Source organism: Caloenas nicobarica, chromosome 3 (genome assembly GCF_036013445.1).
Source record: "Caloenas nicobarica isolate bCalNic1 chromosome 3, bCalNic1.hap1, whole genome shotgun sequence".
Lineage (NCBI taxonomy): Eukaryota > Metazoa > Chordata > Aves > Columbiformes > Columbidae > Caloenas > Caloenas nicobarica.
In genome coordinates this window covers 75,329,933-75,357,595 of record NC_088247.1, presented here as the reverse complement: position 1 = coordinate 75,357,595, position 27,663 = coordinate 75,329,933, and the positions used below count along the sequence as shown (strand labels likewise).

The window sequence follows — 27,663 nt, the reverse complement described above, 5'->3', positions numbered from 1 at the left end:
GCAGGCAGTCTTCATAGAAGCTTGAGCAATCAGGTGAGGTTAACCTGTTCTCATGGCTATTTTAAAAATTATGAAATAAGAGTATTCAGAATTAGTTGTATGGTTTATGAATTAGGTTATTAAAGGCGAAGCATCATAGTACAATATTTCTTAATTGTTACCAAAACCCTAACCAAAACTTTGTAGGTTGTCCTTCTGATTGTTGACCAGGAAAAACAAACACGCACATGCAAAAAATACCACCGAACATTTCACTTTCCTGAGATTCATTTTTCCATTAAAATTAACAGAAAGGAGGACTGGGAAATGCAATTATATATGAAATAGCATCCTGGGTTGCGGATGATGGGAAGCAGGAAGAGTGGTGGTGACAACTACTGACTGACAGTTCTACAGTTACTTAATTTGGTACACATACAGCCTCCGAAGTGCCAAACAAGGAAGGGCAGCAAGGGCCTTTGGAAGCTACGTGTTGTGGTGGAAGGCACATTTTACACTCTACTACAGTCAGTTTCAGATAAGAATTTCTAGATAAGAAAGCCCTTTGAAAGAACAAAACTTCATTACAGACATAGAGTACAAAAGTTTCATATCAGAAGCCTGCTGTTTCATAATAGTCCTAAGAGCAAGCTGCCAACATAGTCATAGGGCTTAAAGAGAATAATTTCTACATATTTCCTGTCTTAAACCTTACTTTAACTCATTAATTCTGTGTGATACAAGGTGCTCAAAAGCTACTGTCCTTCTGATAGAAAACCACAATTTGGGTTCGCTGGTTGCGGGTGTATCAGCGGGCTCCCACGTGTTGTAGGTAGGCATAATGGAATTATTTGTACTGTAACAGGAGCACAGAGGAGGTAAGAGTATAGCGTGTCTATTTGTACTCCAGTATGATGACTGAAAAGCTAAAACCTTCCCTCACTTTCCTTTAAGGTCTGGAACCTCTGACAGAGCCAGACAGGAGTGACAGATGGGCTTCCAGGACCCACAGGGACTACTACATCACAAGATCTCAGAGACAACACCAGCGCAAATAAACAGTGGGGTGGTGTTTTGTTGTTTGTTTGTTTGTTTTGGATTTTATTTTTTTTAAACCTCTTTTAAATGAGTATAAGTGTGGATACTTCTTATGCAACTTGGGTGCTGTACTGACCGCAAATAGAGAAACTGCTAAGCATCAACTCTGTCATTTGCACACTAATTATAACTGAGCTAAACTGCTGTCTCTTCAGCTATATTAAGATACACAATGCTTTTCAGAGCTGCTCTTCGGCACTGGAAACAGTCCAACCATAGCAGTAGCTAATGTGCCCTGCAAAGGAAAGGATGTTTTGCTGGAAAACAATTACTTGAACCTCAGTTGAAAAGGATGCGGAGAGGTAACTCCGAGTATCATGTACCTGTATGGCCTCATATGTATCCTACATCAGATTCATATGCTGCTGCAGCTGGATTAGCAGTGCTTCTGATAGTTGGAACCTATTTTGAGGCTCGTACGCTCCCTCTGACCTGGGCACACCACACCTCTGGCTAAAGAAAGTGATTTTCATAATTCCTTAGGTGGCCAAAAAGGTTATCAGGGATATACCATAGTGTAGGCTTCCACATTTGTCACTGATACTTGAATCCAGTAAACAAGTTAGCCATATGGCTAGAAGCCAGCGTAAACACTTTCCCTTGCTATCTCAGGTGACTTACTACCATTTGCATTGTAAAAGGATGATCTGATCTGTGGGAGTTGGTTGTCAGGCACTTGTGGACTTCCAGCACAATTAAAAAGAACGAACTAGGGGAACATCGTGGCCATCATTCCCTTCAGAAGAATACAGAAGTAGGGGAAGTGCTGGCAGATGTTGCTATTTAAAGACAAAATCTTATGTCAATAAACTGCACATTTATTAGAGTGAGATCTACACAAACGTGTACTCAAAGAGTAACACATTAAGATTCCTCTCATATGGCAGCAGTTAAAAAAAAATTAGCATGGAACTTTGGACCGAATTAGCTTTGAATTCATGAGTATAGCTAAGCTAGTACCCTGCAGATAAAATAAGGTGCTGAAGTTGCTAACAGCTAGAGCTCAACCTGAAGTTAAACTCTATTATGGTTGCCCATTTGGAGTTACAAAAGAAACAAGATGAGGAGAAAAAGAAATACAGGGGTGTAGGAGGCGGGGCGGAAAGAGTAAGGCAAAAACCACTAAGATGAAATTTAGACTTTTCTCTCTCTGCAAGAAAACTGCACTGTACAAACCAGAAGGAATTGTGCCCAACACATGAAACTAACTGCATGTTCTATAGGTCTGTTGGTGCTTGTATACTCCAGAACTACATCTACAAAGGTCATTTTTAAAGCCATTTGCACACACTATTAAATGAGAGAACCCTGCTACCAATAAAGGAAACAGAAGATAAGCTCTGTCCACGAACCCATTAGAAAAGGCTTCCTGTGTTCAAGAAAGGTGCGCTTCCAGATGCCCTGAGTAACCAGTGGTCAGTCATACAAAACAAATCACTGAAAGATACAGAGTGAAAGCCAAAACCAACAGTACTTTGAATTGGTTGAGTAACAGTTAAAATAATTTCTGATTCATTGTGTGAAAGATGGAATTTTTGCTTTTAAAGAGTTTGGGTAAGGAACAAGGAAATTTGAGAGATCAAAACAATTAAAAATTGGAGGATTCATATTAACATCAGGATTTAAGTCAGATCACCAGAGTGAAAATAGTGGGAAAAGAATAAATCACAAAGTGAGTGATTCAATCTACAGCACCAGAGTTGAAAACATGAGGATAGTTCTGTAGAGATGATTGATTTCATAGTGTCTACCTTTAGAGCTGCTGGCAGGGACGAAACTCGGTTTGTTTGGTGGGGGTGGGGGCTGGCTTTTTTTGGCAGTAGTACTGTTGGCATTGACTGGAGATGACTGGAATGAGTTGGAAAGAAAGAGGCCGTCTGAAACTGGGCGAGGCTGGCGGGAGGGCTGCTGTGGCTTAAGGATGGCAGGAGGAAAGTCACCATAAGATTTTCTTGTGCTGGAGTACTTATCCTGACCTGCTAGATTGGAATCCTCCTCCTCATCATCATCATCATTGTATGCAACAAACTTGGCAGTATAAATCGTGTCAGGGGAGAGGACCTGTGTTTTGAGGTAAGAGGTGTTTCGCTGAGGTGGGGGAGGAGGAGCGTTAGATGAAGGGGTTGGGGATGGGAGTTCATATTCCCGTGGAAGTGGAGGTCTGTACAGACCAGGCTCATCAGGTTCCAGTAATCGTCGCTCTGCTTCATCGTGCTGCCTGCGCCTTTCAGCCTCTAAGCGACTGTAATACTCCTCTTCCTGCCGCCGCTGCAAGCCCAGAAGAAACGGAGACGCAGCAGTCAGAAACACATGGCAATCCAAGAGATTTAAGTTTTCCATCACTGAGCTACAACCTTTTTTTTTTTTTTTTTTGGTCTCCTTTTCTGGCAATAAACACAGTATCTATAAGGCCTCACACAAAGAATATTTACTACTATGAAAAAAATGGCAGCTGTCCTGTGACACAGCATTGCTGTTATTTCCAGGTTTACCATTGCCTCTGGTAGCCGAGGCAGCTGCCTAGAGAACTAAGGGTGATTCCAGCATTTATTACTCCAAATATAACTACAGTTAATAAAGGGTAGATTCATTAAAGCTGTAAAGAATCTGTGGGAGAGGGGAATAACTAAAATTAAGTACCACTTAAAAAAAGGAACTTTGTAATTTTGCTGCATACAATGTAAATTAATCAACAGCACCTTGGAATAGATGTATCCTAACAAAGCTCCTATTATAAATACCATGAAAACTACTTTCACACAGAAATCAAATTACCAAGAACTTTTCTAATACAGACATCAAATACCTTTTAAAAAAACATTTCTAAAAAACAAATTTTAAAAAAAAAATCTATGCTAATGACATTTATATGATGCTTTTGACCATTTAAAAGGCCATGAAATATCTTCTACGTATTTTTCAAGTTTAAAACATTTTTACTGTTTTAAACTAAATAGCATTTAATTTTGTTCAGCTGTTGTCTAAGCCACATTGTAAATTGATACAAGGGTCCATCCAGTAGCTTGATAACAAATTAAAATGTATATTTGGAAACTGTATGTTACAAAAAACCTTCTGCCTAAGCATAGTAAGACTTCTGCTGGGAATACATGACATCTTGAACCACCATCCTTTCTGATTTTAATCCATGTGTTTCAAAAAAGTTCACCTTATCTGCTCAACACTGTGAGTCAATTATCCTAAAAAAAAAAAAATCTGATCTTGCTCATCTAAAGCAAAGACTGAAACTCATCTCCTTGTACTACTCTCTAAAACCACTCAGATGGTGCTGAGTTCTGAGTTGGTAGATGTATAAGTGTCTCAGTCAAGATCTGCCAGTGAAAACCCTTTCCAGTGTGTGACCCAAGTCATTTGGCTGCATCATTGTCAGAAATTAATATAAATACATATAACATTTTAAACATTATATATATTAATATATATTTGCCAATCTTACAAGATGAAATTTCTTTCAACATTAAGAACTAGCCCTCTTCCTTCATTCTGAAGTCAGTGCTACTAACAGGCAAGTCTTCAATCTGAACAAAAAAGTAACTGTTCTTTCTCTAGCAAGAAAAGGGCCTTAACAAACATGCTAAGAGTCAAATGAGGCGCTTTGTCTTCCAGTTTTGAACAATAAAACTACTCAAATTCATGTATAATGTTCTGAAGGAACCTAGGAGCCTGAATGTTTGGAATCTGCACAGTGACTCATCTGCTGAAGTTATTTACTCCCTTTCTAGAAACCAATTCCTTTTCCTCCAATAGTCCAAACATAAAATGCAATATGATCTATACAGTGGCGTGGAGATGAGTATAATCCATATTTCTCTCTCTCTGTATCTGTATAGAACAATTACTGCAAAAATATTTAAGTGCCACTTCTGAGACACAGCAAAACCCACCACTAACTCAGCCATTATAATAAAGATGGTCAGCAAGTCACATTGGGGGCTGAAAGAAACCAGGAGGTAACTGATTTCTGCCACAACTTTCAGAAAAGTCTCTGAAGGCAAGTCCTTGCCACTGCCAAATACCTTCAGCCAGTAAAACTACAGTACAATTTCTGCAATACCAGCCAACTCTGGGCACCACAAATGGGCTATTTGTTTGATTTCTTTGTGTTTTATACAGGATAAACTGAAGGCTTGGCTGTGACCATTACCACTAGGTCTGGCATGTTTAACACTTGCTGACCCAACACTGAGCTGTCACTGGCCAGGCTGAAGAGTAGAGGACTATAGGAAACCCTGCAGGAAACCACAACCTTTTCTTCAGCCTCTCTCCTGGTCCGCTCCTCCTCTTGCTGCCGGCGCTCTTCTTCCTGCCTGGCCCTGTCTTCTGCTTCTCTTTTGCGCATTTCTTCCAACTGTTGCTGTCGTCTGCGTTCTTCATCCTGTAACTAACAGAGACACAACTTTAATTTTTGTGTGACTCACGTGGGCAAGATGGGCAAAAAAAAAAAGTAACCTGAGTATTCAAGTTAAAAAAACCCCCAAACATTCAGTAGAAAATGCTATACTACAGATAAATCAATATAATTTCCAGCTGTCAAAGGTATGCTTTGTTACATTGGTTTCTCTAAAATCCCTAAAATAAGAAAAAAAAAAAAAAAAAAAAAAAAAGGGGGGGATGTAAAGAGCTACATACATAAAAGCACAAAAGGTACAGGAAGACATTTTTAGCAGTCATATATGAAGCCCTAGCAGAACAGTGAGGTGACTCACGTTCCAGACAGCTTCAGTAACCATAGCCTCATAGGTACAGTAAAGTGAAATTAAATACTTGAGACCAACAGTGCACAGCTGCAGCAGCCAATTCTTTTTTCATTTTGGATTAGTATTTAAGCATGGGAAAAATCATGACTCATTAGTTAAAGGGTCAATCCATTTGAAGTAACAGGCTCATTCAGCAAGTCTGCAAATAGTCTCGGGAGATCAATAAAATCTCCTACTGTATCTGCAACAGATGTGCTTTGGAAAAAGCAGAGAGTGGGGCAAAGAAATCTTTGACTGCTGAGATTAAGCAGCTCACGTGAACAACTTGTGTCCAACAGATAACACTATTTTCTGTATATTTATAATAAACACTACATAGATAAGAAAACAGAACAACAATCCAAACTTTGCACGATTCGGTAAAGCTGACAGTAGCTAAGCCCTTCATGGACAGGAATATTCACTGGCACAATAATATTCACATGTAGAAATTGACTGGGCTACGTGCTATGTTATTTCTTACTGGCATAAATCACTGGATCTTGGTATAAGCTGCATGTTACGCAGATACTTCTGTACTCCTGGATTTGTTTTTACAATCTAGTTTCACTTACAGAGAAAGGTCCTTAAGACACAAAGCCATAATGATATAGTAAGAGAAATTTAGTTTTAATAGACTTTCTGAGGACAACCTTCATGCAGGTATCTCTCACCTTCAATCTATTAACAGGGAATGTGCTTTAAAGCAGATTAGGTTTTCTAATCAATTTTCCAATCAATTCTAAAAACAAACTTTTTTTTTTTTGACTCATTTTTTGGTAATTATTTCCCGCCAGTGTTCCTGTAGTATTTGTGTTATGAGTATCTTATGACCTTGTACAACAGGTAATTTTAAAAACATTTGCCTTCTACATCTTCAAGCAGCTATACAGACTAATTGCAGTGAAACATCTCACCAGTGTTGAACACAATCATTTTTGAGCATTAAAGCTAAAGAACAAAAGTAATTAATTTCATTTAGGCAGTAATCTGGCTAATGTGTACTAGAGGATGCCACCTCCAAGTAAGTTCCCCTTATTTGGGGCTAAAACTTTTATAGTTCCTTACTGAAAACAACATAGAGATCAAGCTTATTATATACAACAGAGAAGGGAATTAAGTAGTTAACCAACTCCCTGCTTGGATTAAGACCTCTTCTTGCCTTGGCTATTAAAAATACATTATTTTAGCTAAGAACTTAATACTGCTGTCAAAAGGAAAGACAGCTAGTAATTCAGAAGAGTTTATAGAAGAGAAGTAATTTCCTCTTAACAAAAAAAGACAAAAACTGCACACTGAAAAAATACAGGAAAACTCTGTTCCACTTGCGTTTAGTGAAAATCTCTGATCCCAGGTTACAGCATGGATGCCTTTTTGCTTAGAAGCAAATATTCCTAATCAAATGCACTTAAACAAGAAAACATTTCAAACCAATTTAAAGGGGAAGTTTTATTTTCTTGTAGCTCAACTAAAGAAAGAAGGCAAAACTGCTCAGGGTGCCCACCTGGGAACTGTTGTCAGCACCTAAACCATAATAATTGCAATGACAACTGTATCCAGGTCAGAGGCTATTCTAAACATAATACCTAGTAAAAAGGCCAAAAGTGATACGAAAGGCACAAGCAGGATAGAGCCGCTACTGCAGTGACATTTTATTTCTCTATGATCACTAACAAGCTTCTACTTTGGAGCATTCCTGGAGCCTGGCAGGGAGTGGGGGATGTTGGGGCATTTCTGTGTGTGACCCAGCTCAAACCCAACTCCCTAATTTTCAAGATTTTCAAGCGGTTTTCACCTCCCGTTCCTAGTGAGAGAGCTATGAGATTCTCAGGTTGAATATTCTTATTCAATACTTCTCTATCCCAATTAGTTTTTCTCTAGTTTAAAGGTCATGTTTTCAAGTGATTTACTGTACTTCCATCCAGTGTTTCTCCAAAGCAGTACATGCTTATGCCATTAACAGGTAGAAACAACCGATCCATCCACACAGGCAGCTGACGGGGAAGAGCATTCTGTTCCCCTAGATGTAACTCAGCGAAGCAGCTCAGCACAAAGCGCTGATTCTTCCCCCGGCGCTACTGCAAAGTGCCAACCACTCACTTGGCTACGGCCAACACTTGCTTGCAGTGCTGCTCCTGCCCAGGAGAGGCAAGGAAGGCCACCCTTCTTCTCAGCTGTTGCTCCTCATCACGGATCAGCCCATCGGCTCTTTATCAGAAATGTTACGATATTCACAGGACTGGCAGGCACTCAGGAAGTCTCAGATTCCAGACAAAATTAATCTCTCCAAGCACTGCTTAGAATGCTTTAAAAGAAGTTCTGGAAGAACTTTAAATTTAGGCCAGTTTATTTATGACAACTAAAGCTGGGTCAGATCTGTTAGTAGCTCAGGGAATTTAAAAAGACAAACACTAGTTGACCATGCATTAACTACTCATCACCTTTCACCAGCTTTTTAATTAGCAGAACAACTATCACCAATGCTCAAATTAAGACATACAGAAAAAAGCATAGAGCATTCTAAAGTGTGGTTTTTTTCCCTCTAGAAACTATGAAGTAATTTATCGGGTGCATGAAGTGGTATAGGACAGATGCACCTATGCCCAGAAAGTCATGTGAACAGTATGAAAGTGATAAAATTAGGAAAAAGAGGTATTTGCTGGGTATAGTGTTCGGCGTAATCTCAGAGGTAGCTTGCCTTTTTTTTGAAAAAAAGCTAAGTTTATGAACATAATAAATCCTCAGCTGATTCAGGCCATGCATCTAGCGCAGCATTCTCTCTCTGACCATGGCAAGAGGAGCTGCACAGGGGCCTGGCCATTTCTGCTGGTGTTTCACAGCATTCAGCACAGTCCTGGAGATGTCAGTCAGCACAGCCTGGTGTAATCTTTTGAGTAGGTGGTTAACAGGCATCACGCCTAGGAATTTGCCTAATCCATTTTTAAAGCTGGTGATGCTGTCTGCCTCCACAATCCTCTGTCACAGAAAGATCCACAAGTTTACAGCCTGCTTGGCAAAGTACTTTATCTATCCAGTCACAGCTTTGGGGACCTAGGCTTAAGCAAAAAAACCCCAAACCAAACCAAAACAGAAACCCCAAAAACCGAAACAGGAGTAGTAATAAGAAAAAAAATATTGATAGACACTAAGCCTGAAAAATCCCTAAGTCCTGGCTTGTCTGTTAATTCAGCAAGCTGACACACTTCACCTGTTTCCCTGCTGTCAACTGCTTAACACTAAAGTACCACAGAGATACAAAACCAAACACCTCAGACAGACTTAGTAGGTAATCTGAACTATGCATTTTAAAAGATGATTTTTAAAAAAAATAAAGCAGTGATGAATGTCCAAATTTATATTTTTAACAGTCATGTTTACAGTTTTTTCCAGCAGCACAAATTAATTGTACTAACAGGACTTGTAAGCATTACCCTTCTTTCAAATTGGTACGCTAATGATACAGAAATACAATTGAAGGGGATATATTTCATCTCTAGAAGACTACAGACCTCCTTTTTTCCATGTACCCTTTTCAAATGAGAGCAATAAAATACAGAATTAGAGTCATACCAATTAGTGCTGCAGTTTGCAAGCCTGTCATGTTTTAGATGCAAGAGAATGGTATTAACCAACTGAAAGTGAAATTACATGGTAACTTAATAATTGCATGTTTATGTGACCAACTTGGAAATATTAGTTCAGAAGTAATTTCTGAGTTTACAATCCATTTTTACTTTTATGAGAACATCATAACACCTGTAAACAACAGGGTTTCAGCATGTGCTGGAACAGCACACTGTATTATTAGGCTCTCAGGACAATTTCACTTCAGATCGGAAAGGAACGGTGTTGCTAGAGCTCTTCTAAATCCTGCAGAGGTGGGGAGGGGAGGAAATCTTACCTCACAGCCTATTCATTCCAAGCACTTAGTAAGATTTTATAAGCACAGCTGGGCAAAACATCAAATACACAGTTATACGTTAGACCACTGCTACAACAGACAAATCAAGTCTGCAAGCAGAACACAACATCCGAAGGGAAGGAGACACAGGGAAAGGAGTCGCCACGTCTGGAAACATTCAGATGCATGCTTACAGTTAACTTACTGATTATTGTATCACAATGATTTTTGATTTGAACACCCAAAGATGCCAAATCATCATCCAAAGCACAGAGGACGGTTATTAATAATACCAAGAATTGAAATGGGAAAGAGATATTGAAGAGAAAGAAGCAAACATACCAAATCTAGAACAGAGATTGCGGGCACAGCAGTCTGCTGCAGGTAGTAAGAAAGGGGAAAAAAAGAAAGATACACAGTGAAAATAAAGATAGGTTAGACTTATGCTATTTCAAAAGCGTTTTATTTGTTAAGTCAGCTGCTTTAGAACGAGGAACTGAATTGACATAAACCTGAAATACAGAAATGAAAACAGTCAATCCGAAATTTTTACCAGAATTGGTTCGATTAATTCAAAACCTCAGTATTTCTCCAGAGGTACTACTTATTGCATCTCTAGTAGTATAGACAGTGAAATGTGACCAAAATGCAGACAGTACTTCAGTTCAAGACAACTGTTATTTTTTAGTTCCAAAATGCTGGAAGAATTTTAAGCACAAATAGTATTTTAAATCCAGCATGTGCAGAGAAGACTGATATAAATGCTATGCAATACAATTGTCTTTCTATTAATGATATATGGCTTTTTTTAGCCTTGCTACAGTGAAGTTTTAAAGACACTGTTTGTTAAAATGGCAGTTTTACATGGAATTTCTATGCCAATAGGTAACTGTCTAATGTGCTACAAATGATATGTTAGCAATGCTGGGCTTTAATGCAACCTGTTTGCCAAAGATATATTTAGCTTTTCCTTTCTTCAGTTTCCAAGTTTGAGGTATCTATTGTTTTACACAGTAATAAAGTTAACCACAAGAAAAAAGGAAAGCAACGCAGACTGCGGTAAATATGAGAAGAGTAAGTTTAGGAAATCAAGCTGTCAAAACAATCCTGAACTCGAATACTACTCAAGCCAATAGCTATTTCTGAATGTCAAAATAAGCACATGCAAACATTTCTCAGGAATTAGAAATTGCTTATCACAGAATTAAGCAAACTTTTCAAGACAAACAAACAGAAGACAGCATATTACAGAGCTAGCTTTTAAGCCTGTCAAAGCACAGCTATTGGTATGCAACTTTGGTATCCGTGCTATTATTCAGAAAAGAAAACCAAATTATCCTATAGAAATGGTTTCCCAGTAACAACAGATGTAACAGAGAGACAAGAGCCACCAGCACACTGTTCAGTTGTATTATCTTATATGATGTTTATGAGCTTTCACAGTACAGTTAAGGTAAGCAAACCTTGTCAGATACTGATTAAGCTGGACACCATGCAAAATCCAGGTACGTATAAGCTGCAGCCCTAGACAGGGTGTACCTAAACCCACATGGCTCAGCCTAATTCTTCCCCCAGGACCGCTGGGGTCACCCAAGGTGCTGGTGAAGGCAGAGGGAGCAGCTGCCGTGTGGCCCAGCCTCTACTTGGAGAAGACCAGAAAAGTGGAACTTCAGTCCACTGTTCCCTGGCAAGAGCATGTGTTCAGCAGCTGTGTTCAGGTCCAAGACTATAAATAAGAACACCTAGAGGTAAATATATTTGAGGGCAGGGTGGGAAGGAAAAGGAAAAAAACCCCACACTATGTTTTGTCCCTGAATCTCCTACAGATTTTCATAATTTCAAACGTTTTTCTTACCTTCCTGTGAGCGAATTCCTGCCATATTTAAGCTTCTAATCCTATTCCAGCTACATGGCAAAATCCCTTTATCCAAAGGGAATCTTTTTCCCCACAACCAGAAGAGCAAATTTGACTGCCAACTTGGATTCTACAATAGGTAGGTATGATAATTCCATAATACGTAACTGGTGAAGCCACTGTAAGTTAGCAATTTTAAAATTCAAAGTACTTAAGAAGCTTCATCCTCCTTTACCCTGTAAGAATAACAAAATACTTGGACAAAGCCAGAGAACCCACCAAGACGGACATTTACAATACTTTTGTCTAGAAAGGATTATCCCATTTTACCCTTGCTCTTCTTTCTGCCTCCAGTCGCTGCATGATGAGCATAGTATCCACATCGTCATCCTCCTCTTCATCATCATCTTCATCCTTTTGCTTTGATTCTTGAAGCCGCTTTTGGAACTGCCACTCAAGCATGAGTTTGCGCAGACGGTCATTTTCTTCCGCTGTACGATCAGGCTTGTTCTGAAGTTCCTGAATCTCTTTACTCAGCATGTCCACAATGTGCATCTGCTGCTGCTTCTCCAGTTTCTCCTTAGCATCCCGTTTCCAGGGATCTGGAGAGAGGCTGTCACTAGAGGACAGCTCTTCCTTGCTGATAGTAATGTACTGCAGATCTCTGCGCTCAATAGTCCGAGGCTGCTGCTGGGGCTGAAGCTCCCGAATGACGGTTTCTTGAGACCTCTGCAAAGTCGAAGGTTTTTCTGTTTTCACTTGTTGAAGGGAAACAGGGGGAACCACGGGCTGAGCAGGAATTAGAGGCTGAGAACGCATTTGGCCCAGTTTTCTCTCCTGCTCACGACGTTTCCTTTCTCGTTCTTCTTCCAAACGTGCCTTTTCCTTTTCATACCACCTCTGATGCTCTTCTCTTTTTTTACGCTCAGCAGCAGCTGCCTGGGAAGATGCTTGTGCTCCTACCTGATTTGGAGGAGGAGGGGGAGGCAGAGGCAAATCCATTTGTAGTTCATCAAATTCAGCTGCATAATGCACTGGAGGAGGTGGTGGTGGAGGGGGAAGATCTGTTCTGATGGGCTGGGAAACGGCCACTGGAGTTGGCTGGCTCGTAGCTGGAGTTTTCCAACGTCCAGGTCCACTTTTAGTTAAACAAGAACCAGGCGAGACGGGTTTGGATGAATGGTTCAGGTGTTCTTGGCTAGATGTGCTAGAATCCACAGATGAATTAATCCACTGATCACTGTCTGACTTCCGATCAATGTACTCTACATCCTTCCGTATAACGACTTCCAAACGATTCCTCTCAGGCTGGAAAACTTTATCTCGGAGTTCTTCCTGGGAACGAGCCACACGCTGGAAAAAATTAAACAAGGCACGTATTTCATAGTCCATCTATATAAAACCATATTTGAAAATGGCTCACAAACCACATTCTTATTACTGGAGGTAATTACTTTTAGTGAATTTCAGCATTTCCATGCCCAGTAAGTCTACCAAAACCAACAATAACATATTCTTCTCAGCCCTTTTAACTCCTTCAAGTCATGGAAGACTTTGCAACTGCTGAAATGTCTGGAAACCTGGACTGGGAGGAAGGGTGAATGCAAAACGGAGCTTAAGCTGAAAACCTCCCCAGCTTACCCAGTTTCTCAGGACTATCCTTGACACTCCCTCCCCGATGTGCGAGCCCTGGCAGCTCGGAAGAGCAGCTCAGACATCCCAGCTCTGCCATTCAGCCTTCAGCTGGCTTGACTGCACATTTTTCCTAATGGGCAGGCAAGCCGAAAGGCTGCTGAGGAGGAGACAAGGGAGCTGCTGCCCACCCTGCTCCAGCAACAGGCAGGAGGTCCCGCCGAAGGGAAACCTCATCGCTGTGCTGTCAGTCCCGGCTACGGCAGCTGGGCACTCGGGTCTCATTCTGCCTGCTCTGGGCCACACGGGAACTGCTCTGCACTTCTGCTGCTTGTTTAGCACATCAAACACAAAGTCTTTTTTTGCAAAAGCCCAGGGTCTCGCTGCACTGTACAACTCCCTGAAATACTGGACCATAATTTAGGCTTATCAAATGTGTCAATGATTTTCTTAAAGCAAATATTCATTCTTTGGATGTTAGGAACTACTAAGCATTGAATACATAATGTACCAATTAGCAACAACTGAGAGAAGACTAACAAAGCAAACTCCTTTTCTTTTCCTCCATCAATGACCTTAACCATGACCTCTAAAGAATGCCTTCTTTGAGATGAACAAGTGTATTTTTTATGCTCTATTAGTCCAGCAGAGCTGAACACACAGCTATTTGTGTTAGATTTGCTGTAAAGATGCACCTAGCCAAACAGTTTGCTAATGCCTGCAGAGCAGAAAACAGGCATTTAACATCAGTCAGTAGCTCATAGCATTTTGTCTTTTTTTTTCTTTTTTTTACATGCCCAGTTCTCACTGTAAAGATTAATTGTAAGGATTAAAAGATTTTTTTAAAATATTTTAAAAGATTTTTTTTCAAAGTCTATTTTCCTCTAATTTTCAACTTAAAAGAACTATTGTATGGTGGGGAGAAATCGCGTACACTTTCAATGCTGGTAGCGAGCTAAAGGTTCAAGCCATTTGCTTTATGAAAATGCTTTTCTGCACTGCATTCAGCCTTAAAACTGCAGCTAAGATTAGGTGAGATGAAATCACAAAACGTGAAGGAGTTAAGCAGAAATTCAGCAAAACATTTCCATAACTATTTGCCACAGCTGCTTAACTAGCAACATTCTCCTTCAAAATTACCATCCTACTTTGGGTATAACATCTATTTTCTTAACAGCTGAAATAATTAGGATTTGATATCTATAATACTGAAAAAAAAAAAGCACTAAGCTTTTATTCAATTGACTTTTTACTGAATTCACTTGTCGATACAGTTGTGAGTAACCAATAACCAATCCTTACTTTGCTGCTATGACACAATCTCAAGGTAATTTACATGACACTGCTTTTCCAAAAGTAAAACATACTGACCCTGGTGTAAGGCTCTGCTTTTATAACAAAAAAAGTTTTCTCTGTATATTTTTTAAGTCCATGGTGGATTAGCAAAAAAGATGATCTAGTGACTGGATTTAGTAGATCTAGATTTAATTTCCCGTATGGTTGTGAGTAAAGTACTCATTTATAAAGTGAAACAACATTTTTTTTTTTAATTTATAAAGGTACAGTGTAGGTAAACTTAAATGTTCGGGGGGGTTTTGTGTGTTGTTTGTTTGTTGTTGGGTTTTTTTTTGTTGTTTGGTTTTTGTTTTGTTTTGTTTTTGTTTTCCGAGAGCAGGGCATGTGTTTCAGTGAAGACCTTGGACAGATCTCAAAGTACTGTTTTATTTCATTTTTAATAATTCACTTTGTCACTTAAGCAACACACCCAGCAGGCAAAAAGATTTGTCCATGTAAACCTTCTTGGAAGAGTGAAAGATTTAGTTTACTTTTCAGAAAACCACAACACATTTTACAAGACAAACCCTGCTACCATCTACACCCCATTACCTCTAACAGGAGATTAAAACATCCCAGATAACACGTCTGAGAACTTGATAACATAAATTCTATGGGGGCTGGGGAGGGGGGAAAGAGTAGGGTTTTTGAACCCAAGCCAAATATTGGCAGAAGTACAGTTGTTCTCTTCATGTGTTATAGTTTGTCTTCAAAAGCTCAGAGATTATAGAGAGTTGACTGTTCTGCAGAAATGTCTCCAGCAGTCTGGAAGGCAAGCAGTTTCCTTCATTTTTTCCTTATATTAGAATAAATTGTTTCTCACCTGCATTGTAGTATTGATCGAATGATTGCTTTCTGCCTGGACTTGTGGTTTTTCTTCATAATTTGGCCACTGACTCTGACCTGGACCCATTCGATCCTGGGACTTTGAAGCTGGAAATGTGAAATATTCTCTAGTATAGGTCTGTGTTGGGATGGGATAAGCTTCAGGTCGTGGGGGCAGAGTCTGTTCCTGAAAAAGGTAGAAAGAACAGATTTTTTTAATCACATAGATCTGTATGGAATATTATTTTAAACATGCATTTTCCAAATGTTTTCTTCTGGCTCATAAGAGCACTATTTGTCTGGAACAGGAGATAAAGAGGTTGTCTAGTATCAAATATAAATTGTAGTTATGACTCATGTTTTTATGGTCTGAAAACAAGTATGCAATATTGCACAAACCTAAGAAATCAGGAGGACAATTTCATGAATAAAGTTAATACAAATCACTCAAAGCTGTCACAATCTTTCATTAGCTGTAATAAGCAAAACCCCCACCCAGTCTCTATCGCCAGCATTATGTTCAAATAGTTAAGAAACTGGTTTTACTCAAGCACACTGACACTATTGATAGCTAAGAGAAGTTTAATAGCCAGGATTTTGCTTGCCACTTCTGACCTCTGTACAAAGATTTCCAGTAGAGACTGAGGTTATTTTGGTGGTAGTTCCAGATGCATAAGCATTCTTTCCCCCAGGGCTTGGAGGCTGATCTGTTGGAAAGTTAAAGGAAGCATATACATGACCGTTAATAATAATAATGTACATAGCTTAATAAAATACTAGCATTCACAAAGTAACTATGATTTTTCCTTTGAATAGTTCTAACAAGAGGCTTGCTCCAACTGCTATGACTACATTGGCATTTTAAACTTAAACCATTTTTAAAAACAATCATCCCCTTTTTTAATTCAACAGCCTCTAAAACTAACGGAGGAGGCATCTAACCCTAAAGGCAGGATAATCTTACTTGCTACATTGGGACTGGAGCGATGATCGGCTCTGTTCTTCATTAATCTGTCATCCCCTGGCAGCTTCTTTGGTTCGCTGTACTCTGTCCACGGCAGCTGAGGGCTCTCAGGTGACCCATTTTGAGTGGAGTTATTATACAGCTCAAAACCTTCGCTCTTTGGTCGGGGTTTACCTGAGCCATGGCAGTCAGAAACTGTAATAGTTGCATATGTATTTTCCCCCTTTGACTTATATTAACCAGCATCTAACATGTTCTTTTTCAAACCAGAGCTACCTTGCATTTACAATTAAAAATGAGTTCCCAGTAAAGCAAACGCTAAATTTAAAAACCTTTACTTCTTCAGATACACAATCCCACTCTTGTATCAACTATACAGGATTCCTTTGATCTGTGTGCTTCAAAGGAACATTTGAAAAGGTGCAACAATTTTCAGTAAACCGTATTTGGCTTTTCCAAATAGTCTCCTGCTGACTCTCAGAGGCATATGGCATCTGGGATGGTGTTGTAAGCTGCGATAATAAGGATTTATTCTTTTAACCCATTCATTTCTATACTGTAATACCACCCTACATGTAGAAAAGGTCTTCCTTTGCAAAATAATTTCCTTTAGAACATTATTTTATGTAAGACTTAAATATGTCTTTTGGAGTTAGTTCACTGAAGTAGGATGATAAAACATAACTCTGCAGAAACATCAAAGAACTTCTTATGATCAGACACAAAAACTTAAGATATGTTTCAATTCCTGCTCCGGCAGGGGGATTGGACTTGATGATCTTTTGAGGTCCCTTCCAATCTCTAACATTCTGTGTGATTTCTAGTTTTAAAAAAAAAAAATTCAATGGCAAAACATGTTTCAAGGGCTTCTGTTTCTATTTATTTCTCTCTTAGTAATTACGTTGTACTCTCTGGTTACAAGAGAGACATATTCGAGAGGAAGGGAGAAGCTTTTATGAAAGGGATAAAAAAGCCATTGAAATTTAATACCCTTTGTATTCATTGTATTCCATTTGTTAAAATAAAAGTTACTTCAGAACTGTGTTTAAATGCATCATTTAATTTTATAAAAGGTACATATGCAAAGCATTTCTTAATGATTAGACTAGCATAATTTCAAACAATATTTAAAAACTGACAAACTTTTGATAAGAAAGGAAATGCTACTTTTCTGTGCAATTATGTTTCTTTTCTAATTTATTATTTTGGTAATAAATGTCAAGCTACTGTGAATTATTTTATTTTCTGCATGCTAGACTTACAAAGCTCTTATTGACATAAATAATATAAGCGTTCTTACCTCTTTGCATCATTGGGGATGGCTGATTAAGCAGGGTTGCCAAGCCATGGTAAATTGCTCCTTGTTTTGCTACTTCTAGTGTTACTACAGAACCTGTCCTAGTCATAAGTTCTGCTGCCCTGCAATAAAAGCCAAAGCAAATAAAACAAAATGAAATTAGGCACTGAATTACTTAGTTCTCCTTATTATCAGTTTGTATGTCATGATGTCTCACATTTATCCTAGTAATCTTTCGTTTGACAAAACATTCTTTTTCTGAATAATACTTAAAATAATTTTGAAAAAAGATTAGAAGATGATGATTAGAAGATACACTTATTAAACAAAACCTATAGGCAAGTAATATTTCCAGTTTCTGCAGTTCAAGGTCAGAAGCCAAAATATTTAAAATTAGAGCTAAATAAATTTTGCTCAAGTCTAAAGCCCAAATGTGTAATACAATCTCTTCTATAGAGATAATCCAAACCATATACAGAAAATAACGACAGGAACAGTTTAATTTGTTACTAAGGTTATTTATAGGGAGTTATAAAAAGCCAAGAGAAAGCCTAACACGTAAAAAACAATCAAGCTTCAGCCTTTTGCAGTAAATGACGCTTAGCATTTTCTTCATATAAAGGTACCCAAGGAAAGAATTTCGTACCTTTCCTGGGACAGGCCCACCAAACTTCGACCATCCACACTGAGCAACTGATCCCCAGCAGCCAGACGACCATCCTAATCACATATTCAAGAGAGAAGAAAATTCATACATCAGTGCTAACGTGGTCTAAATTAAAACAATTATTCACACTTACTAGTAAACAAAGGATTTAAAAGCACTTCCAAAGGATCTTTCTACCTTTGAACTTCTGATGTTTAAGAGTATTACTAACCACATCTGCAGCACCTCCTTTCACAACAGACTTGACATATATTCCAAGTTTGTCTTGACCAGCACCCTACAGAGAAAGACGCATTAATTTATTACATTTATATTTGATCTCTTAAGCATTCCACACATTCATCAGAATTTTATATGACTAGGTAAACCCCTAAGTTCTCATTACTTTCATATATTCTTAAACTGGAAAAAAACAATTATACAGAAAAGAGTTACATTCATTTAAAGTCAAAAGAAAATTTTAATATTAGGCCTATTGAAACTGCAAGCATTGTTAGAAACAAAGGATATTTGGTCTTAATGCATGCTTGAATAAGAAAGAAAATACATTAACTAACACTTACACTTCACGAGTTTGTTGTAATCCCCTTCTAATAAGAAATACTTATTTGCACTTTTACGTGCATATTACTTTTTATACCTCTAGGTATTACATTCCAAAAGGCTGCACTGTTTCCTTTGCTAATACCCAAATGAAACAAGGTAAATTGCAGATTACATGAAAAAGTAAGAGAAATGCTTTTTACATTCATTAGGACTGTAAAGGAACTAGTGTAAAGGAACAAAGAATCTTTCTAGTTTTACAATAAACAAGTAAAGTAGACATTATAATTATGAAGTCTTTTAGAGATGACAGACCCAATATTTAATTCTACTGCAAAACCATGCAATTTTGTTCACAAAACATCCGCCTCAAGTATTCAGCTAAATTTTAAAAGGACTGTTAACAGTGAACTTACTGCAGACTCAAGAGACAAGAACAGAAACATGGATTCAAGCCATGCTCTTGTGTCATCCACATGCTCCAATTTACAAGACACAACACAGATCAGTCTAAATGTTAGTATCACAAACCTTTAAATTGTCACTTACAATGTAAGACAAATACCTGTGATTTCATTATCTACTACCGTAAACCGTGCACTTGTACTCTGCAAGTCACTCGGAAGCAGAGTGCTAAGTTTTCAACAGAGCGGAGTTTTTAATGGAACATCGTTTTCTAAAATAAACCCCCAAGCTGCTTTGATATTGACTACGCAAATTCCACCTCTCTTTTTAAGCCCTCAGCTTTTCCAACTTTTTTTTTTTTCCCCCCTCCTTCTTTTGGCAGCAAAAGCATTCATTGCTTCCACCATTCTAATGAAGTAAAATAAAAATCAAGGTGAAGACTATTCAAAAGCGAGTGTTATAGATGGTTTTCTAAGCAGGTGAAGGACCTTATTTTTATTGATTACATCTGGAGTTAATCCCAAATGTTTAGTCAAAAGCCACAGAAAAGGAATTACTTCACATCCCATGATTCCAGATTAACATTCTACATGTCCAAATTTTTCACAATAATCACTTAAGCCCTACTTAAAGAAAAAAGAAAAAATACAGTAAAAAAAAAATGAAGTGAGGACACTTTATTTGTCTGGGAAGAATACAAGAGAAATTGAAAAAAAAAGTTTAGTTACTTTTGTGTTTGGTTTTTAAAGAGCTCTGAAGAAACATCAAGGTAACTAAAGAATGTTTTAAAATTTATACCAGAAAAACTGGTTAAAGTTACGAGAAATACAAGTCAGAAGACAGCTACATAAATATAATGAAAACCATGCTTTACAAATCTCTTTTTTTTCCCCAGGCAACCAAGACACACATGGGGAAGGATGATCTGGTTGACGGAACACCTGGGCTTCCAGGACACATGTGGCAAGATCTCTTACCAGAAATTCTTCAGGACTCGAAGGTGACACGGCATAGGAAGGAACTTGTATAGTAATAACTGGTGCAACAGTGGATAGGAACTTCATTGTTTTCACATGGAATGGAACTTATCAGACAAGTCCTAAATGAATGTGCTGTTTGCCATGTGCGTAAGCATTCCAGAAAAAGGGCAAACAATAACGTAACTAAATTTGCCATACGGAAAAGTTATTGGGCCAAGTGTTGGCCACTGGATCAATAATGAGGGTAAAATGTATTTCACTGGTCCAAATGTGAAGTAACGCTCCAACCTCGTAAAGAACTGCTCCCCATCAGGGCACTGTCAGCAGAAGCAGTTACCACCTTCCCCTTGTTGGGAAGTGAAAATTAAGACGATCGGGTTTACATACTCTGAAACCTCTTGGAATTGATGCTGCTTTTATTCAGTCCAAACTTCAAAGGATGCTAGCAAGAATCTCATCCCCCTTGGGTCCACTAAATCAAAGATCTGCCTAATACAGTCAAAGATTAGGTAAAAAAACAGCAAGCTTTTGGAAGAACATTGCCTCTTTAAACAGTGCATGTATTAATCAAGCGATTTTGGGATTGTGACTTGTAAATTACATTATATACAATATACCCACACATATCACCTTTCTTATGCTTATGATTGTTAGTGCACATTAAATGAAGTTGAAACCTTTTTAAGTCCATGATATGTGCACTGGTTTGTAGACAGTGATGAGATAAAGATTTGCAACTGCACAAACAGCCATGTTATAGCTTCCAAACTGGTTTTAACTCCTTGAGAAAGATCTTTTTAGCCACTGTTTTCAGAGCTGTCTTCACAAATCAGCTCAAATACCTGGAAGCCAACAGAACGAATATAATAGAAAAGAACAAACCAACCAGAAACCACTGTGGTCACCAAACATCTAAAAGGTTCACGTTTAGAAAACTGTTTACAATTCTGATTATTCTGAGGGTCAGAGGATAGCAAGGATGATCAGAAACACGGAATAGCTTCCTTGAGAGAACCAACTAAATAGACATGGACTCCTCAGCTTAGCAACAATCTAGAAAGCGAAGGTCTATGGGATTGTGAGTGGCACAGATTGGATTATTTATCATCTCTCTAATCAGCCAACAGACAAAGCTTTCTTCTTCATGCAATCAGCATAGTTTAAGAAGAAAAAAAAAATTAAAAAAACCACCAAAAACCAACCAACCAGAACATCTTCCATAGGATTTCCTAACTGAATTGAGAAACTGCCAGGAACAAGACTGCTGTAGATGCCAAAGCGTAAACACACACAAAAAAGATCACATATTCATGGTACGGCCCTTCAAGTGCTTTCAGAAAAAATGATGTAGCTATAATGCATTGTGAAGGAAATTTGGAAATTACAGAAAGCTAGATACTAGGAGGAACCATCTTACACTACTTTTATTATGTTCTTTGGCTAAATACCCCACAGCTGGTAGATACCATATCAGATGGATTTTTGCTCTGTTCTTTAAGTCTCACAGCAAATTTTACTATGATTTGAAGAAGCTGACACTTTACTCTCTGGTCCTTCTTTTTTAATGCTTTTATGAAGCCCATAGTTTGTCAATCCTTTTCCTGTTCTTTTAAGAGAAGTTACAAGCAGATGTGTTAGCTCCAAGTCATCTCACTCGATATAAAACTACTGAGTTTTGAAAGCATAAAAAATAATTTAAAAATAAATCTCCATTCAGATTACATCAAAAATATTTTATCAACCAGATCTACTCACATATTATTAGCACAAATTAGTTCCTTTTCTGCCTGCTTCACATGCCATTTAATGTATTTCTCACAACATGCCTGTGCTCTCACTTATGCTTGGGAAGACCTCTCTGTAAGTATCCTCAAAGTTAACTCATCATCTTCCTTCAGCTTTTACCCTGAGCTTTAGAGTAATTTGAATCCAAACTCTTAATTTTTATTCAAAGAGACTTAATTTTGCTTCTGTTCTACCTTCCAGGAGACTGCATTAGAAGGAAATGTAGTTATTAACGACACAAAAAGGATGTTAACATGTGGTTAGACACGCATACCAAACTCGGAATTGAGCAAAATTCTCATACACACCACATGGATTTTTCTTCTGTCATTTACTGACATTACAATAAAACATGTTTCTTTGTAAACTGTTTATTAATCTGCTTGTCTTTCAAAGGAATGTGATGGTCAATGTAACTAAAACTATTCCCCCACAAACAAAACAGAGCAATGACATGTGTGTATCAATTACAGTAATATGGTAAACATTCTTTCCAGTTCACTTTATTTTCTCCAATCCTGAGTAACAAAAGTTTGTGTATCTGTAAAGCTGTTAGTCCGAACAGAAGAATACAACTGTAGAGAAGTTAGATGATTGTGGAAAGCAAGAACATAGTAAGCAAAAAAAGATGGTTTATTCCCCCAAGATTAATTAACCTACAGCACATTTTCTTGAATATATAGTCAATTACAAAACCCCTAAAACTTTTACAACTATTTTCAAAAAATAATGCAGAAAATCCCAAAAGAAAAAAAAAGCGCCTCATCTATAGCAGTAAACTCTTGAGTGCTACCAATCTACCAGTTTTTCTTTCACACTCAAAGCAATGTTTTTCCACAATCACAGCAGAAAGAGAAACTATAGTGTCCTTTTAAGAAAAAATTTGGGAAATCCTTTCCCTTAAGTAATAATTTAAGGGCAATTTTCAAGGTGTATAAATGAAAAACACCACAAACCTACTGCTACTTCTTTATTGCTTCTAAATTAGCAGCTACACTTTTTAATCACAGCTTTCAGCTGGAAGAACCACTTCTACAAAACAAGCACAATCAATACATGAAAAGCAATCAACACAGGCTTCAGGTGCACACCCAAAGCAGAGAACCACAGGGAAAAAGTTTCATAACGAAGGTATTAGCTGATCAGAGTAAGAACAGTGAATTATGGGCTCAAGAAAGGGAATTACAAGATATTTTAAGATTCTGATACCTCAAGTACTTTAGACCTAAGCTTCAAAATGAGAAACACCTCCACTTTGTGCTTTTACAGTACAGGTAAATAACCAGTAGTGAAGAACAACCCAAATCATAAGAACTGCATAAAGCACAAAGAACTAAATTTGAAAGTCAGCAGTGGAGCACTATTTATGCATTTCAGTATTTAAAAAAACCCAACCAAACAAAACCAAACACTAAATTAATGACATTAGCAGTGAACTTATATGGACTGGGTTTTTGTTGGGTTTTTTGGTTTTTTTGTTTTTTGGTTTTTTTCCCAACCAAATCAGCTTCCTCAAGTCATTAACAGCACAGCACGGCTTCGTAACTGTACAGGAGAGGGGGTTGCTCGGAGGGGACTGGGCCAAAAAGGGAGGGTGACATTATTCTTGTTAAGCTGTTGTGCCAACTTTTATCAAGTTACAGCAACTGCGTACCCGTGCTAACAAATGCATCGTTGTCCAGGGCTGTGAATATACAGGACAAATATGAGGTAGGCTTTCTTTCCACATCAGTCCCCAAACTGGGTTTTTTATTGCTAGAAACCCAAAAGCCCTCTTTAAGAAGGAAAATAACAGTGAGGAATCCACATCTGTGAACTTCCAGTAGGGAAGTCGTCTTTTTAACGAACAATTAAAAAAAAATACCAATGGAGTTCAACCTAACACAGAATATTTCAGTTTAAACACTGCCCAAGTAACTCCCAAATGGGTTAAAACAGCATGACATAAAATGATCAGTGTTTTTCTGCTGCAGCCTCAGACTCCACTGTTTGGTGAATGGTGAGAGTTTTAACCCAACATTTAAACCATCCCAGATTCCTAAATTCTATTATAGGTCACCTATTGACTTGTCAAGCAGTTCTGAGCAGCATCTGCAGAGCAACAGTATTCTAGAGGAAGCTGAGTCTCAAAACAATTGCAAAACGAACAATGCCACATGGATACAGATCCCCACAGAGAGAAGCAAACTATGCATGGGGAAAAAACAATCAAACAAACAAACCAACCCAAACCTTATGAACATTTAAAGTTCCTGTTCATTTTAAGCATTTTATGGCCTGCATGGCAAGCACACTCAAAAGACACCAACTTTCCCCATGCCCACCCATTCCCCTCCTAAACATAAAAAATTCAAATCATCCTACTTTAGCAAGGGATGGAAATGAATAGTGTATCTCCAGTAGAAATAAATACATCCTGTTAAAAAAAAAAACAGAACACCTTTACTGATGTAATTACACAATGGGATGAAAATGTCCCCAGTTTTTTCCAGGAAGCTTAATTAGCTGTGAGTAAAAACATCAAAAGATTCCTGAAAATAACCTTCCCCATGCTTGAGCTTATTCATCTTTAAGATGCCAACGCATGTGGGAAACTGAGAAAAACAGGTCTAGTACTCTGAACAAAGCCACTCATTTGCATGAGATGCAGTTCCCATATAAAGTTTTTTTTTTATCATTTTACCCTTATCTTAGGAAGTAATTTAATGTTTTAAAACAGCAAAAAGTTGAAAGATTTTAGCATATTGCACTTGTAAGTTTGGCATGCACTTAAGTTTAGTCAGAGTATCAGAATAATTAATCCTAAATTTGCTGTGACTTACAGGTTGCTGCAGGAATTCTATGACAATGGGGAACATTTTCTCGCATTTAGATGGAATGTTAATAGATCTTCTAATTCTACTTGGCAAGCACAGGATACTTCTGCATACAGAAGTCTGCTTAGAATGGGAACTCAGGACTTTATCCTAAATCTAAATGAAGACAGTAATATATGGGAAAATATTTAAGTGACGAGACCACCTTGTAAGAAGCAAATAAACAATGAGTTCTCCTCCAAGAAAGAGAGCAAAAGGAGCTACAAGTCAGGAGGATAAGCAACATACTGAGGTATGAAATGCTATCAACAACTCCAGCAACTAAACCTCATCAGAAGTTCTATTTCACTTAGATCTGGTTTTACTGCATCTGTGTGGTCTGCATGCACTGTATAACAACACTAATTGTGGGGCAGAAGATACCTAAGCTTTCAGAAAAGAGGACTAGCTTTATTTTTGTCATAGTAGCCCAGTTTTAAGTAGTTCTTATCAAAGAACAAAAACATGTTCAGAAAAAGATGGAGTCTAAAATTACAACCTGAGGATATAAATAAAAGGAAGGAAATAAAACACAAGAGAAGCTCATTAAGTTTATTAGACATTTGGATGATGATGGTTGTTGGGAATTTCACATCAGCACTGTTCATAGGTCATAGGCTGGATAGTACATGGAAATCTAGCTCTTCTTTTGAAATTAAATGAAAACTTCCATTTATTGAATTGGTACTCCTTCAGCCCTAGTTTAGTATAAGCATTGTTCAAAGTTCAGCTACATTCCAATCTGTAATAACAAGAGACAATTTGCTGGTGATTTGTAGCTGAATTGTCAATGGCTCTTCTCAAATGTTTGGGTAGACCCTGCATATGAATTGACACTGAATCTTCTGCATATAAGGTCTGCACATGAATTGATCACAAAAGGTTGATGTGGCTACACTAGTGCCTAAAGATTAAATATTTTATAAAATATTTATGCTCCTTCCTAAATCAAGTATTTTCAAAGCAAAACCCCCCTGACCTGTTAGAAGAAACTAAAATCGCAGACTATATTCCCAAACCACAAAGTAACACATATAAATACTAAAACAGCAGAGGATTTAATGAACAAGAAAGTAGTAGTTTACACGTGTAAGAGAGAAAAATTAGCCGTAGTGATCTTTTGTTTCAGAGGATGTCTTATCATTCCTCCATCATGCAGAATAAAAAAGACCCAAAACCCCAATACATTTATAATATCAACAGAACTTGATGTCGTAACACAACCAAAGACTGCAGAGCAAAGCAGTCAACTGGGTGGAATTTGAGCAAGAGCTTTCAGCTCTTTCAAAAAACTCTCAATGAATTCAGACAGACTGAAACAAACAAAAAAGGGTCAACATTACAATCTCACCTGAAAGATGACAACTTTTATTTTTTAATTACATGGATAATATAAATTAAATTGACATTTACAGACATATATGGTTTTATAGACATACATTCCCTATTAATTCAGAAAAGTACTTGTTAAGTACTTATATTTGGGAAACTAAGGAGTAACAAAAATTCTGTAAACTTTCACTTAGAAATGTCTTCTAAACAGGCAGTAGGACAACTAGAAAAGCATAAGCTAGTATCCCAGGACACATCACCAGATATAAAGGAACTTAATAAAGTATTGACTGAATAAACAAACAAGTTAATTGACTGAATGACCTTCTTGAAGGGTCTGAAAAATTAGAAAAGTTCTGAAAACTCATGCAATTATGACAATCCTCTAAGTTAAAGAACAATTCTAGCACCTCTGGTCAGCGTAACTTCAATCTCTAGAATGCTGACACAATATATTTAAGAGTTACAGCAGTGACACGGTGTGTGGGAGGAAGAGACCCAAAAAAAAAAAAAAAAAAAAAAGGTCCAGCACTAGATTCTCTCATTAAAAGTGCACCTTAAGGGTGAAGAAAGTAACAGCCCCCCCTCAAATATTAGGTTTATTTATGGGATTTCCACTCTTCAAGTCACACAGACTACAACCTCAAAAAAATCTGGAAATTCACGGGGAGCAGGAGGATGGAAGGAAAACAAAGTTGATACAATAAACACAGCGAAGTCAATCACCCATTAAATGCATCAAAAGACAAAAATACGCTCAGATAAGGTTTATAACAGACAAAGGTACACAAAGATTTCACACCTGTTGTCCAAGTGGACATTTCCCCTTTTAAGTTTGGTATGATTCTCTGCTTGACTACAAAAATTCTGTCATTTTAAAGAAGCCAAAGAAGCAAGTTGGATAATGCAATCTAACCTTAGCTTTTGAGCCAGCGTAACAAGAAACAAGTAATTTTCCATCACATCCGCTTATCATCCGGGCCATCTATCAAGCAACACATCAGTGCACAGCAGTCCATACTTGTTTTCAGTTAGTGTTATTTTGCAAGCCACTCCTTGCTCTAACAGGACTGCGCCCAAAATACTGCATTTGGTTCAAAACTTACTATGAGAACTACTGAAATGGAAGAGGCAGCGTTAACAAAAAATTACAGCCACTTCTATGGAGTAATCAGAACAATAAGGAAAGGAATGAGATAAACTACACTGATCTGAAAAAAGAAACAACTAGTCCTGCATCAGAAGAGTGTAAAATTGAGGATGTACAATGTAGTAATGAATTAAAGAAAATATTTAAAGAGAACAGATTTTGTTGCTAGAGGAGCTATGTAACAAATTTCATAAGATTTCCTTGTCAGTAGCACACACAGGAAAATCTGGCTCACATACATTTCATCAGCCATAAAATCAGAGCATGCCATATAGCACAACTGTATATAAAGTGGCAGTCTAA

At 37.8% G+C, this 27,663-nt stretch overlaps 1 protein-coding gene across 10 annotated transcripts in view; it reads right to left on the bottom strand.

The window, feature by feature from the left end:
- Positions 1–27,663, bottom strand: part of AFDN (afadin, adherens junction formation factor) — a 130,414-nt gene that overhangs the window by 4,725 nt on the left and 98,026 nt on the right. For 2 of the 10 annotated variants that reach the window (XM_065631010.1, XM_065631011.1), the window contains exons 23-32: positions 18,522–18,587; positions 18,290–18,363; positions 17,647–17,765; positions 16,347–16,520; positions 15,998–16,089; positions 15,381–15,569; positions 11,921–12,943; positions 10,078–10,113; positions 5,345–5,479; positions 2,829–3,345 (exon numbers count right to left, since the gene is read on the bottom strand). In XM_065631010.1, coding sequence (XP_065487082.1) covers positions 2,829–3,345; positions 5,345–5,479; positions 10,078–10,113; positions 11,921–12,943; positions 15,381–15,569; positions 15,998–16,089; positions 16,347–16,520; positions 17,647–17,765; positions 18,290–18,363; positions 18,522–18,587 — 2,425 coding nt within the window. Of the gene's footprint in view, positions 1–2,828; positions 3,346–5,344; positions 5,480–10,077; positions 10,114–11,920; positions 12,944–15,380; positions 15,570–15,997; positions 16,090–16,346; positions 16,521–17,646; positions 17,766–18,289; positions 18,364–18,521; positions 18,588–27,663 lie in introns of those variants that run through there. The other 8 variants (XM_065631013.1, XM_065631018.1, XM_065631016.1 and 5 more) reach the window with 6 other exon arrangements.